Source organism: Leuciscus leuciscus, assembly GCF_965113295.1.
Source record: "Leuciscus leuciscus genome assembly, chromosome: 18".
NCBI classification, from domain to species: Eukaryota; Metazoa; Chordata; class Actinopteri; order Cypriniformes; family Leuciscidae; genus Leuciscus; species Leuciscus leuciscus.
The window spans coordinates 38,268,816-38,284,178 of NC_138742.1; the positions used below are offsets into that span (position 1 = coordinate 38,268,816).

Consider the following 15,363-nt stretch of genomic DNA (forward strand, 5'->3'; position numbering starts at 1 on the left):
AGAGACCGCTTATAAGCCGCGCTGGAACGAGAGAGAGACTGGGGAGAAAATTGGACGCAGAGGAAGAAAACCGGTGGATCCGAGCTCTCATTTTTGAACTGTTTTGTGCCGTCGCGGTTGCCACAGTGAATGCGCGTTGTGCGCGGCTTTTGTTTGTTTTGCTTTATTTTAATAAAGTATGAGTCCCAGTCACGACGACGCGTCTTCTTCCTTCCTGACTCTTAAACCTCATCACACTTTTATTTCATTAAAATGAATTAACCGCAAGAAAAGTAAGGTTTAATACTTCATAGATGTTACTGTATTTGTTGAATTCATTGTTGTGATAACGCTGCGCAGTTTTACATGTTCTAAACAATTGTTGTAAAAGTACATTCGAACATGCCCACATCATTTGCCAAAATACTGATTAATCTTTATGTATAACACATGCTATGTTTATTTACATGGCCATAAACACCAGACGTGATAAACAATGTCAATAAACTAAACACAAATCTAAAGCAATAATACTTTCCTTACATAAACCTAACTATTACCGAATGCTACATTTGGAAAATATAAAATTAAGCATGCTTTGTCGACAGAACCAGCTGCAATCGGTAAAGAATAATTGTGTACCATAACGACTGCACGAAACAAGCTAATGTTTGTAGCTTGATAGACGCTACAACTACAACTTCCGCATTTGTCCAGGACTCCACGCAGTACGAGCGGAAACCGAGGGTAACGCGGATATGACGCAATTGACTGGCGACTCCCAGCTCCCCCCTGCTCTAACGCCCCGTTTCCTTGGTTAAAATCGCAATTTTCTCACGATTTAAAAATAGTTGGAAACATTTGGGATATTGTAAGTAATCAACTTAACAAAATATATAACACTGGCCTTGAGATTTTGGGATATTTTAATGCAAAATTCTTACATATTGTACCTTTAAGTAAAACTTAATTAGATATTATTACAAAGTGCATTTTTAAAAAGTACACTTTAGTGTGTTTAGAAATTTTGTGAGGAAAGTGTACTTTCTTCAAGTAAAACTTAATTAGCATTATTACAAAGTGCATTTTTAAAAAGTACACTTAAGTGTGTTTAGAAATATTGTGAAGAAAGTGTACTTACTTCAAGTAAAACTTAATTAGACATTATTACAAAGTGCATTTTTAAAAAGTACACTTAAGTGTGTTTATAAATATTGTCATGAAAGTGTACTTACTTTAAGTTAAGCTTAATTAGATATTATTACAAAGTGCATTTGTAAAAAGTGCACTTAAGTGTGTTAAGAAATATTGTCATTAAAGTGTAAAGTGTAAAAGTGTATTCCATTTAAGTGGTCTTTAATTTTAATTATATTATATTATCTGCAAGTGCACTTTTTAAAAAGTATACTTTTATTATTTTAAGCACACAGAAAGTACGCTTTCAATACAATTAAGTACACTTCTTTTTCACAAGGGTTTATAAATTGTTTTTGTTTACTAATAGCAACATTTTCTGTTTTAATAACAATTAGATTTTTCCTAGATCCTGCAGTAGATTTATTATTTGATCTCACTAAACGAGGAATAGACACAGTTTCTATGCAATGTTCTACACTAGTATTTATATCAGTTAAATTGGTGCAGCAGAGACTATGATTTGGACTTTTGGTTACTAGTCAAACGGTATTTAACATTTTGGAGATGTTATCCGACAGAAGATCCGCTCCGAATCTGCTTGGGTGTAAGCCATCAGCACGGAAAAGCCTAGGACGCTCCCAAAACAGATTCCAATTATTTACAAAGAGCAGTTTCTACTCATTGCACCATTCATTTAGCGCAAATAATCTGCTGAACTTTTCATGCCCTAGTCGGTACTTGGGAAGCGGTCCTGACACAATGATCGTTGTTTCAGGCGATGTACTGCGTACCGTATCGATCAGATTCCTGAAGTCTTTCTTCAGAACCTCCGTCTGGCGCAGCCTGATGTCGTTCACTCCCGCGTGCAGGACCACAGTTCCGACGCGCTCGTCACCGTTCAGAATCTCGGGAACGCGACCAGCGATTTCAGAAACACGAGCACCAGGAAAGCAGTGACTGTGCACCTTACTTTTACCTAACGTAGCGTGTACGTGCCGAACGATGGAATAGAGAAGGAAATAACTTCTCTTACGGTTTCAAACTCCACCCTGTCAAAATTCATAACACCAGAACTTGACCTGTCAACTTGTGATTCACAAGATATAGAAGAACTCTTTCTGTCCTCAGATGAACTGACTTTAACATATAATAACTGCTTGGAAGTCACCAATATTGAGAACACTTCATCAGCTCATCCCGTCACAGAGACACAAAGCACTCCAGAACCTCAGTCTCCAGTTAAAAACCATCTGAGCCAACAACACCTATTACACCAGCCAAAAAACCTTCCACTAAGAGGAGACTGTATGTCACGGTTGTCATGAAAATTGGGATTTCCGACCCCGTAAACGGCCGTAAATCTCCCTAATTTTCGGCAGTTAACGACAATTTACAGCCTGTGAACGTCGCGTTCGTCTGTGCCGAATATTGTCGGAAACGAACCATGACGTATGCAGAGCGCTCGCGCCGGAGGTGTGAATGGCTCTAATTACCATATGAATAGCAGCTCCCGCCAGAGAAAGGCTTGAATTTCCTCACTCACTATTGGTTGAACCCACGTGGCTTAAACAAGAAAAATCACTCGTGATTGGTTGGCAGATCTGTTACTATTGGTCACCCTCACTCATTATAAATTCAAAAAATTATAATATTCATATAAATAATAATATATAAATTATTTTTTTTATATTCATAAATTCAAAAAATTATAATATTTATATAAATTATGATATATAAAAAAAAATTTATATTCATAATATGCTATTCTGTGGTATATTCATGTCATTGTTAACCTATGGACTACACTATTATTACCATCAAGGACATGAATTTATAAAGGAAAGGAAAATTTGCCAGGGACATGCTGTTTATTCAAAGAAAGAGCTTTATTAGCACAAACACAAAACAATATACACCTATGTACAAAGCATAGATCATCTGCACACACAACAAATTGGAAGCTCAGTGTCTGTTTTCAGCTTCGGAGCTGTAGGTGACTAGCGGCGTTCTCTCTGAATTCGATCCACTTTGAAAACGTCTGTGGTGCGTCGCCCTGTATTTAGGAGTCGCCTCTAATCTCGACTGCAGCGTAGCACAGAGCTCTGTGAGCTCCTGGCTGGTGGTTGAACTTCATCGGACATCAGATCTATGGTGGCGCACTTCCAAATGCCCACGTCATCCTCACCTAGCACACCGTCTCGCTTCTAGCAGCTGTAAAAACAACCAATACAGACAATCAGTACTGTGATGTTTTGTGTCCATACACAGTGCATCTATTAATGCACGTGAAAAATAGTCACATTGACTAAAAATCGTACCCTCTTTCTTCTCGCTCGACTCCGAGCTGAACTCTTCACAGCTTCGGCCTGCAATGCCAGATCAGGGCCGGGTTTCCCGATAACGATGTATCTTAGCTCTTAAGAGCGCTTTCTACGTGCAAGGTTACGAACGCTCGCAGCAATTCCAAGAGCGTTTCCCAAAAATGCACTTAACATGAACGCGCGAGAATGCGCTCTACGTGCTACTTAAGAGTCGCTGTCCATTCGTGAAGTGCTGAAACATAACATTATATGGAACGTTTAACCTAATAATTGTCATCTGTTGTGGATTAGCAATCAAGACAAGTCTATATAAAGCACCTACAGGCGGAGGCACTGACAAAATAGCTAAAAAAAATAAATGAAAAAAGATTCCTTTCAAAAAGATGAAATTAATGTCCTTTTAGAGGAGATAGAGTGAAACAAAGATGTAATTTTTAACAGATTAAAAGGATTTCTTTTATTTATTTTTTGTTCATTCATTTAATTTTGATTAAAATTATTAGATTAAATTATTTCTATTTTTTGTTTTGTTTTCTGACCTTTTTAATTATTTAATTTATACATTAATTTAACCAACAACAAAAAAAGAACAATAGTAAGTACAATCAAACCTTATATTATAATCACATTGCATTTGAATAAAGTTAAAGGTGTAATCTGCCGGTTGTCCTGCAGGTGTCCTCATAAATCTGTCTTCTTACGATGAACTTGGTGATGTACGATTACTCCAGAGCACTCGTAGATCTACGAAGATTTTCAAGTGCTACTTAAGCTACGATGCTTTTGGGAAACAGACCGTAATATTAAGATCAGTCGTACGATCGTTTTTACGATCAACTTAGGCTTACGATGCTTTTGGGAAACGCAGCCCTGGTTGTTTGTACCTGAAGCTCCTGCGTACTGTCTCGTAGTACGTCTTACAGGCAGCTGGAAAACAATTAAATGAGAGTGATATGAATAAAAACAACGCAAGTCACAGTAAAATGAAACAAGAAGAAAATAGTAAAAGTTACTTACACACAATGTTGTCATGATCAGCGTCATGAAAATCTGGACTTGCAGACATAGCTCTGAGTAAATGTGAGGTTACGCCCTCGTTATGAGGCGAGGTTACTCTGTGGAAACAAAATGTATGATTAAGATCGTAAACTATAACGGATCTATTTTCTTATACAAGAGAATGAAAGCATATTCTTTGAATCTTACCTTTAAAATGTTTGTAAGTTTTTATGAAAGTAAAAAAATAAAAGAATGTAAGATTCTTTTTTTTTTACCTTGCTCCAGTTCGTAGCGCCCACAATTTGTCTCAGAGTTGTGAAGATGGCATACTGCTTCCTGTAAATTACAGGATTATTTACAATTATTAAACAAATAATAGCCATCAATCCCATGACCTCTTGCTTTATGATGAAATCATGAAAAACAGAATATTCTTACATTTCACAAGGCCTGACAAAATACAAAAGTGACCGATGAGATGAATACTTACTGGGTGTCAACAGGTCTTTGCTCAGAGGTGCGCTAGCATCTTAAGGGCGAAAAAAACAAAGAATATTCAAAAATGTACAATTATTGAAATCAAACAAAAAGGTAAGAATTGCCACACTCTGCTCTTCTAAGCAAGACTGTTTGAAACATGTCATTAAGCCAATAAAATAAACTGTTACCAAACTTGATTCTCAAGCAGTAAAGCCTGTTTTATGCTTCTGCGTCAAATCGACGGCGTACCCCCGCGGACCCCTCTGCGTCGACGCGAACCTCGACGCGACCCCTCCGCCGTAGCTCGACGTGCACCTCCAAAAAATTGTAACTACGCGTCGCGGTGACGCAGACTGCAGGGGCTGTGATTGGTCAGATTATACATCATTTCCAGAGTGTAGCTTTTCCGGTTTCCCCCTCCCGCTATACCGCCATTTTTAAAGTGACCATCTGGACCGCTGCACTGTTTCAACGATGGATCAAGTTGAGGAACGTTTGATCAAGGAAGTACGAAAGTATGACCACCTGTACAATTCCTCTTCAGCGCACTACAAAGACTGAAGATCTAAAAGTATTTCTATAATTAAAAAAGTGAAATGTCTTGGAATATAATATACTCATTGTATAGAAATGTGTGGCAATAATTATAAAAGTTCACTACATACCCTCTAAACATTTTTATACTGCTCAATTCTTGTATAAAGCCCACAAAAATATATGCATATGTATATGGGTGATAAACTGTTTTTTTTATTTTTTTTTATTGTGTTATACACTACTGGTCAAAAGTTTTAGATCGGTAAGATTTTTAATGTTTTTAAAAGAAGTCTCTTCTGCTCACCAAGGCTGTGTTTAGTATATAAAAAACAATAAAACAAAACATATTTTATGACAATTTAAAATGACTGTTTTCTATTTTAATATATTTTAAAGTGTAATTTATTCCTGTGATCAAAGCTGAATTTTCAGCATCATTACTCCAGTCTTCAGTGTCACATGATCCTTCAGAAATCACTCTAATATGATGATTTGATGCTCAAGAAACATTTCTGATTATTATCAATGTTGAAAACAGTTATTTACATTTCTATTTCATGATGCTATGATGAATAGAAAGTTCAAAAGAACAGCATTTATCTGAAACTGAAAGCTTTTGTAACATTAAACACTACCCTTCAAAAGTTTGGGGACAATAAGGCCCTGTCCCATTTCTCCCCCCTTAAAACTTCCACTTGGTTTTGAGTGCCCTCGAAAGTAAAGTCCCCTCAACGAGGGGAAGTGGAATTGAAGATCTTTCCCTATGAAATGGGACACCACTATATGCAAATTATATACATGCACATAACTATCCCAGTTATGATCAGGATAAGTATCCATAATAATATGCTAGAAATCTAATAAAGTAATCAAATGTAAAATAACACAGCATAGTTAATTATAGATAGATTAATGCTCATTAAAGCTAAAGTTATTAATTCAAGAGCTGGGAGTAATTTTCTCTTTGCCTTTAGTTGTTTTATTCACATTAAAGGTGTAGTCATTAGCAGGTTTATTAGACGCTGCCACTTTAAGACCGAATGCAGATCTAATAATACACATTTTCTCCCAACTATTCCACAACTAACTCCCATTTAAGACATAAACTGTGTTAAAGTGAATCTCCAAACCGGTCATTTAGCCATATTTTTGTCTGTATTTGATCGTTTAGACGCGCACATGAAACCCAAAGTATAGTTTGCTTGTCTAAGTTAGTTGCAGTCCGTTTCCGAACGCGCGCCGCCATGGGAACAGGGTCAACGTACGTCTCTTGCGCGGATCATTGTGCATTTGTGCTTATAATAGCTCTTTTTACAATCAAACACCTCCCGCAATTTAGAATCAGCAGACACTGCATTTTACAGCAATCACTGATTGTGCTCAGTGCTGTTTGGGTTTAACGTTAGGGAGAAGTGACAGCGCGCTGTGAAGAAAAAGATGAAGCACTAGACGAACGTGGCTAGTTTTTAATAGTTTTACCTCACATCTTCTTTTTATAATCCTTGGAAGCCTAAATCGAAAATAAAATTAGATTAACTACCCAGATCAGATGTAACGTTATATTTGATGGGCAGACTCTCTCGAAGCACTCGGCAGATATCATGAACATCGTCAGATAGATAGCTTCGTGAAATATTTTCTAACATTAGTGTTCAAAACTTTACAGTCCATTGGATGTGCATCAAACTAACATATTCCAACATATTTAGAAATTTTAACATGCTTATTTGCGAAAATATAATTACAATTAAATTGTTCCTTTCCAGCGGTGTCCGCCATCTTGTTTAAAAAAAATTACCGGCTTGCTGAATCCGCAAGGTATCCTGGGTAATTTCATCTTCCACTTCGTTTTAAGCCTGCATCAGACCGCACTATGTTTTGAGGGTTGATTTTAAGGGGAGAATAGCACTCCCCCTTGCTCTTTAGAGTATTGGGACACCCTACCCTACACGAGAACGCGCAAAAACAAGGGTTAGGGCAGAAATCTAGGGTAAGGGGAGGTATTGGGACAGGCCCTAAGAATTTTAATTTTATTTAGGGGGGAAAGAAATAAATTAAATCAATACTTTTATTCATGAAGGATGAGTTAAACTGATCAAAAGTTACAGTAAAGACATTTATAATGTTAGAAAATATTCTATTTAAAAAAAATTCTGTTCTTTTGAACTTCCTATTCATCAAAGAATTTTGAAAAAAAAAATTGTACACAACTGTTTTCAACATTGAAAATAGTAATGAATATTTTTTGAGCATCGACTCATCATATTAGAATGATTTGTGAAGGATCATGTGACACTGAAGACTGGAGAAATGATTCTGAAAATTCAGTTTTGATCACAGGAATAAATTACACTTTACTGTATATTCACATAGAAAACAGCTGTTTTAAATTGTAATAATATTTCACAATAATACTGTTTTTGCTTTGTATTTTTAATCAAATAAACACAGCCTTGGTGAGCAGAAGAGACTTCTTTTAAAAACATTAAAAATCTTACCGATCTAAAACTTTTGACCGGTAGTGTATATGTATATATTTATATATATTCTTTTCTTTTTTTTGTTGTTGCTAGAAATAAACTTCAATCAATCAAATCAATGTTTGTTTTGAAAAAAAGTTTGTTGTTTATTTACAATACAATGTTCACGGGTACATCATGGATATCAAGTAATTAACCAAGTCTGCCACGGGACACTACATTATCCTGCCATGGCACAGTTCCATGTGGAGACTGAAAAAAAGCCATCAAGTCATTCCGAACAGCTATGGCAGCTCGGGTGGAACGGGCCTTGGACATCCGTGTCGGTTCTATGGGGACAAAGTTTGTGTCGTCTGAAATGAAAAAGCGGAACCGGCGCGTGGAACCAAAACAAACTAGGAAAGAGATTCGCGAACCACACCACCCCCCTAGCGTTCTGGCGGTGAAATGCACCGCGATGCAACGCAACCCGACGCAGAACCATAAAACGGTCACGACGCCGTTGGAGTGACGGCGTAGCTACGCCGTGGAGTTGACGCAGAAGCATAATGAGGCCTTAAGTAAAGACCAATTTATAGTTATGCGTCGACCTCCCGCTGTAGCTACAGAGTAGGCTGTGTACATAGCGTACCCTTTAGCACACCCTGACGTGCACCTCTCCCAAAATGTAACAATGCGTCAATTTTACGTGGACGGAAGCGCTGTGATTGGTCTAGAACGCCTCCCTCGGGTTTCACAGGCTTCTTTCTGCATGTGCAATTGTGCGTCAACAGGGACAACAATGCAGAAGTATAAATGAAACAGTGTAGCCTATAGCGTAGAGGCTCGGGCTTCGGTCTGACGCAAAAGTATAAATCAGCCTTAAAGGATTAGTTCACCTCAAAATGAACATTTCCTGATAATTTACTCACACTGAGTGACAAGATATCCATGTCTGTCTTTCCTCAGTGGAAAAGAAATTAAGTTTAAGGAAAACATTTCCATATTTTTAATGGCATCCAAAGATCTCAATGTTCCAAGACGGTTCAAATGTCCGTCTCAATGCAGCTTCAGAGTCTCTACACAATCCCAGTCGAGAAATCAGGTTCTTATCTAGCAAAACCATCTGTCATTTTCTAAAATTATATATACACATTTATGTATTTTTTAAACAATTGTTTGTCTTGTGCTAGTCTGCTGGCATTACAGACATTTGAACCTTCTTTGAACATTGGGATTGTTGGTTGCCATTAAAGTCCAATCTCTGTAGAAAAATACTGAAATGTTATTCCTCAAAACTAAATTTATTTTCCACTGAAAAAAGAAATAAAGGTTGGGGCAACAGATAAAGTGAATACTCACTGGAAATTTCCTTGCGCTGAAATCTGGCTGCACATTTCTCCGGGTCAGAGAAGGCTTCCACAAGACATTCAAAGTTTGACTTAGAGTCTGAAACACATGAGTCAGCCAGTAAGTACGGTCATGTTGCCTATACTAAATTAATAATGAAATACTGGAGTCATTACTACGCTTAATTAAGAGCGAGAACCTACTCATCTTGAATGGACCAAAAAAAGCTAATATTTTAGTTTCATCTTTCCATAGAACATTTGAAAAGTAACTGAAACTACTGGAACTTCAAACGGCAGAGGGACGACCAGACTCTGACCATAGAACGCTGCCCGTTTGAAGTTCCAGTAGTGTCAGTTACTTTTCAAATGTTCTATGGAAAGATGAAACTAAAATATTAGCTTTTTTTGGTCCATTCAAGATGAGTAGGTTCTTCTCACTCTTAATTAAGCGGCTTAAATAACTCTGACCAGCACTGTATATATTTAAAATAGATTATTCACAAGCAGTTAAAAAACTACTTGAATGGAGTGTGACTTTGTGCAGAGCAATGTTTTGTGCAGGGGGAAAAGTACTTACCAGGAGTGGACATTTCACTGCCAGGACGCTCCACTTGGCTAGACATGGCACAATCTTTATTAGATAAAACACATGAATAAGCCTGTGACTTATGTTGTACACAACACAATATTATGTTTAAGTTGTCATCAGTAACTTACTCACCAGTATTGTGCAACATGCTGGGGTCCTCAATGGGCTGCAGCTTCCTTCGTACATTATTGAAGGGGGTAACGTTATATCTTGACGCTTATACAGAGGTAATGTAAAATAAAATATATAAAGTTAAAGAATTTAATTTTTAAACTGCAATTATAAATTAAGAGAAAACGATTACCCCTGATATTCTCATCCGAATCCAATAATACTGCAAAATAAAAATAAAATCAATTTGTCCAATTTGTATCAACCGATTTTATATTTCAAATGTATAAAATATCTGAAAATGAGAATACCATTTCTAACAGAACCCTCCGATTTTTTTTATTATTTTTTTTTTAGTGTGCTTCCTCGTAACGTTAAGTTAACGTTAGATCTAATCACCTCATCGTCCTTCTCCTCTGCCTGGTAACGTTGTTGCGTTAGGTGTCACATTCACGACGCACATTTATAAATTAGACAATTCACCTTTAAACCCACCTTGCATCATCTGTGAACCCCGTAGCAAGCTGCTATATGGACAAGCTAACTTAGTTAGCAAAGAGCTAAGTTAGCCAGTCAGACTCAGAACTCTATGCCATGCTGCTATCGGTTTACGTGCAGTTTAGTATCCCAAATTGACATATTCTCTCGTGTACAGCTAAAATAACATGGAAACTGAACATGAACCATGAGCAGCAAGCTAACTTAAAAAAAAAAAAAAAAAGCGCCAAAAGCTAACGAGAAGTTGTTTACACAGAGAGTGCGCGCGCGCGACCGGCTCTCTCTCTCTCTGGTCGTTCTTTTAGTTAAAACATGCGCCCTGTCACAAACGCAGCCGTTCATCTACATTACTCACCGATCAAATAAGACTTTGGCGGGACAAAAATTCACTTTGGCAGGCGCTAAAACAAGTTCAATACAGGAAAATTCATGCGTGAGTTTCCATTAGACTCGCACGGTAGCCAGGCAAATGGCGAGCTCAGCTGTTGTTGACGCTGTGTGTGCTTCAAGATTATGACGCAAGTGCTAAGATTCCGATTGGCCAAGAGAAAAAGTGCTAAGATTCCGATTGGCCCAGAGAAATGTAAATGATAAGATTTATCCAATAATGTTTCGCAATTCTAGCTTGCATGGCAGTTTACTGTGAGAAACAATACAGAAAATACAGGAATATATAATTGTTTGTGTTTTGTTAGCTTAAGTTTCAGTGTGGATTGTTTGTGTAACCTTTAGACATTAATGAAGATAATTTAATATTTTGTCTAAATCATGCAGAAAACCATCTATCTTTGGATAAAAGCATCTGACAAATGGATAAATGTAAAATAATATATATTGCCACTGTACACTGTAAGTCCAGATGTTCCTTCATGAACAACAGCCTTTTAAAGTGGATTTTAATGTGGTTATTCAATTTGTCCCCCTTTGTCTGTTTAATAATACTGCTATCACAAAAAGGGCAGTGAAAATTTCTGCAACATGTTGTGCATTGCTCCAAAAGGTAGAGCTATTCAAACTCCACTGGCTACCTGTCACATTCAGGATTGATTTTAAAATTTTACTATTTGTGTATAAAGCTCTTAACAAACCGGCCCCCCAATATCTGACCAATCTCCTCTGCCCGTACACTCCATCTCGTACTTTGAGATCCAGTGATCACTGTCTTCTTATCGTGCCCAGATCCAGACTTAAAAAACGAGGCGACTGCACTTTTGCGACTGCAGGCCCAAAACTTTGGAACAGTCTACCCCTCTATATCAGACTAGCTCCCTCAATTTCCATCTTCAAAACATCCTTGAAAACTTATTTATTTTCTCTTGCTTTTAATACCCCTTGACTATGATACAACTATTGCCTTATTTATTTATTTTTATTTTTTTCTGTTTCTGCCCTGCATTTTATCTATTGCCCTGTACAGCACTTTGGTCAGCCTTGGCTGTTTTTAATTGTGCGTTATAAATAAATTTTGTATTGTATTGTATTTTTTTTAGAATTAAGTTAATACCTTTTAGTCACCTGGGATAAAACTCCCCCTGCTACCCTCATTTGCATTTGTAAAGCTCACAGCAGTCTCATTTACATGTTAAAGCATTAGAGGGAGGGGGGTCACGGGGCAAGCAAGTCCCACGTCAATTTCCGACAATTTCCGACAATTTGCAGTGTTGCCTGTAAATTGCCGTTTGCAGTCGTAAACCTGAACTTCCACGACAATCTACAGCGCCGGTAACTGTCGAAAATCCCACTTTTCATGCAGTGACACCTTATGAAAATACAAAGTGAAAGGTGAACTGGCCATTATCGTTTTTGCATGTTTTTTTTCTTCAAAGTCACACTTGTTTTCCTCCAGTTCAGTGTCTTCAGTGGGTTTTTCTGTGGATTTTTTAATGATATGACCCAACGCACAAACACTTTCCTCAACACTTTTCGTGTATTTTGGAGTTGTTAGGGTGGTACATAATGCCCTGAAGATCTGTGTGGCTTCAAGAATGGTGCTTGAATTTTGCAGTCTGGCAAAGCAAAATGTGGCAAACTCTACCAAGCCCTTGTCTTCTGTCTGTCTGAACATTGCCTGACGGACTGCTTTCAAGACATGGGCAGAGCACATATGCAGAACAGTGAATGGTTTTAAATCAGCAGGCAAAATTTTCCGATGACAAATGTCACATGCTCTGTTGAGATAAGACGTTACATTCTCTTTATTAAATGCAAGTAAGACACTGTGCATCAGAGCCCAGCTATAATCAGTTTCAACCTGAGTGATGTGTATTTGTGTATATCTTGACAAATGTAGTGTAAACTGCATAAGCCAAAATGTAATCGGGGGAACTGAATGTTCACTGGAAAGCATTTCAGACACTGGGAGAGGTGGTGCATCCCGACCCCCTCCTGGAAGTGTAAGGGAGTAATACAGCACTTTTTTCCCTTGATTTGTGATTTTTGTGACGAGTCCCCCAGTGGCATCAAGGTAGAGGGTCACAGAACTTTTTCTTCTGAGGTGTTCAAGAAGAATGCTGATGCCCATTTCAGTAAACAAATGGACCCCAAAAGGGTCCATGCTGAAATGTTGAATGTACCCTGGCATTTTGAAGTGGGATGTGTCACACTCTCTTAAAATGTTCTGTGTGAGGTGCACATCAATCAGCATGTCTCTGTGGAAGTTCTGGCTTCTTCTTACCTCTGATCCTATGACCTTAAGGACATTTTTGTTGAGGCAGCTGCTCATATTCCCAGCCAGTAGCTCTTCTGTGGGTGTTGATGCAAGCTTGCTGTAAAAAAAATTACTTGGTCCATGGGTCATTGAGCGTGCAATTTTGCCTCGTTTTGTATAGGTCGCTGGCCTAAACCTTCTTTCACCTATTTTATGATGGATTTTCCCTTTCTGTGTGACACAGATTTTCACTTGAGAATATTTGTCTGGTTTATTTTTTCTTTGGAAAATATATTTGGCAGAGCATGATTTAAATGTGCATACAGCCACAATGTGCAAATATGGAGATTGATTTTTTCTGCTCAGCAAAGGTTTAATGTGCTGATACTTAAACGAAAGTGTGCAGCAAGCATTTTTTTGTTTGAATTGGTCATATAGATAGTGACTCCATGGCTTTCTGAGCTTTGTGGAGTTGTGCAATGGACATATTTTGTCCCATACTTTTCTTTCCAGATTGATTGAAAATTGTCGAAAAGCATTGGATGTTTTTCTCCACACTCCTGTCTCCCGGGAGACATGGCCAGGTTCCTTAGTGTCTGCTGCACTGAGTGGTTCCATGTCTTCCAAGTCCACACTTTTCTCTTCCAAGTCCACACTTTCCTCCATGTCCTCTTTCTCACACAGAGCATTACCTGTGGGAAAGCAACTTCAATAATCACGGCATGCTTAATTTATGACAAAATTTGTACAAATAGAGAGTATGCATGCTACTATGCTATGTTGTAGCCATAAACAAACACATTTTCATATTTGTTAAAATATTATAATGTTATTTTTTTTCCATCTATGTGGATTATGAAAGTGAACAACAGCATGAGTAAGATGAGCAATATAATCAAGGAGACGAAGGGTCAGACGGGATTTATTTTTTACCACTTCAGTTTTATTTTGTAGAAAGTCTTTAAAGTGAATTTCGTTTTGTATAAATTGTATATCAATTTTAAAACATTTTTCATTAACCAATTACCTGGATTTAACAAATATAGCAGACAATATTATCATGATATGGAGGCACTGGCGTGGTCTCTTGCATTGCAGGTGAATGGAGCCCATCTCATCATTAACCGAAACTCAGCTTATGCTTCACAGACATGTGAAAAATATCTATAGAGAGCTTGAAATATCTTTAAACAAAACAATTGAAAATTAAAATGTATATTTGTCTATTACTTGAGGCAAAGCTTATGAGTTTGGGTTCATTTATGAGGCGAGCTCCAGTTCACGCACAACACGGAGCTCCTGAAGTCCTGATATTGCCTGCTATTTACTTCTTATGTAATAAATCCAGGAAATTGGTTGATGAAACGACGAATAAAATTAAGATACAATTAATACAAAACAAAATTCACTTTAAAGAAAAGCTTAATAGAAAAAAAAAATGAAATGGTTAAAATCATCTCTGCCCACTCCATTTGTCTCCCAATTGTGCATCTTACTCAAGCTTTTCATTTTTCATATAATCAACGTAAATTAAAAATAAAAAATAATTTAAACTAAATGAAAATTTATGAAACTAAGGCCACATCGACACAAAGCCAGAGCTTTCCCTGTCCTATGTTTGTTTTTGTTATTCTAAGAATAAAATCCGTAAACATGGCGCCGTCTCAAGATCTGCGTTGGCTGAAACCGACTCAAAACAGTATATACAGTGCTATGCATACGTTTAGGCACCCTTGCTAAAGTTGACTAAAAAGAGGAATTAAAAATAATATTTTGGAAATTGATCTTAATGCCTTAATTTAAAAAAAGAAATTCGAACCTATAAAGGACACCCATTTTCTTTGTGAATAAATTTATTTTAAATAAAAAAATGTTCTTCCTTAAAATACAGGGTGCATAAGTTTAGACACGCCTATGTTAAATTCCCATAGAGACTGGCATATGTTTATTTTTAAAGGCCAGTTATTTCATGGATCCAGGATAGTCTGCATCCTGATAAAGTTCCCTTGGCCTTTGGAATTAAAATCACCCCACATTATCACATACCCTTCACCATACCTAGAGATTGGCATGGGCTACTTTCCATAAGATCATCTCTCAATGCAAATCAAACCAGCTAAGCTAACTGAAATAAAACCATGTGCATCTCTAGGTAAGGGTTTGTGAAAATGTGGGGTGATTTTATTCCAAAGGCCAAGGGAACTTTATCAGGATGCAGACTCTCCTGGATCCATGAAATAACTGGCCTTTAAAA

The 15,363-nt window shown here is 37.3% G+C and overlaps 1 protein-coding gene and 1 long non-coding RNA gene across 10 annotated transcripts; both read right to left on the reverse strand.

Annotated features, from left to right (window-relative positions):
* Positions 1-2,981: 2,981 nt before the first annotated feature.
* LOC309481305 lies at positions 2,982-3,500 on the reverse strand. The gene is made up of 2 exons (XR_014199979.1): positions 3,435-3,500; positions 2,982-3,327 (listed from the first exon to the last, which is right to left on the reverse strand). It is a non-coding gene; the product is annotated as an uncharacterized lncRNA (long non-coding RNA).
* An 802-nt stretch (positions 3,501-4,302) lies between these two features.
* LOC309480390 (uncharacterized protein) lies at positions 4,303-11,034 on the reverse strand. Of its 9 annotated transcripts, none has more exons than XR_014199606.1 (9): positions 10,818-11,033; positions 10,276-10,384; positions 9,986-10,187; positions 9,842-9,895; positions 9,275-9,361; positions 4,927-4,965; positions 4,712-4,772; positions 4,455-4,552; positions 4,303-4,364 (listed from the first exon to the last, which is right to left on the reverse strand). XR_014199606.1 is itself a non-coding variant. In XM_082144831.1 (7 exons), the coding sequence occupies exons 1-6, from the start codon at positions 10,467-10,469 to the stop codon at positions 4,744-4,746; spliced, it is 303 nt and encodes a 100-aa protein (XP_082000957.1). In that variant the 5' UTR covers positions 10,470-11,032; the 3' UTR covers positions 4,371-4,552; positions 4,712-4,743. The 9 variants fall into 9 exon arrangements, 2 of the variants coding, with proteins under 2 accessions (XP_082000957.1, XP_082000956.1); XR_014199608.1 differs by having other exon boundaries at positions 10,460-11,032; XR_014199605.1 differs by lacking the exon at positions 10,276-10,384 and having other exon boundaries at positions 4,644-4,772; positions 9,986-10,069; positions 10,460-11,034.
* Positions 11,035-15,363: the final 4,329 nt, after the last annotated feature.

Coding starts and splice junctions, on each gene's coding strand:
- LOC309480390 (XM_082144830.1), bottom strand. Junction 9,896..9,985: donor CAGCATGTTGCACAATACTG/GTGAGTAAGTTA, acceptor TATCTAATAAAG/ATTGTGCCATGTCTAGCCAA. Junction 9,362..9,841: donor CAGTGAAATGTCCACTCCTG/GTAAGTACTTTT, acceptor CATGTGTTTCAG/ACTCTAAGTCAAACTTTGAA.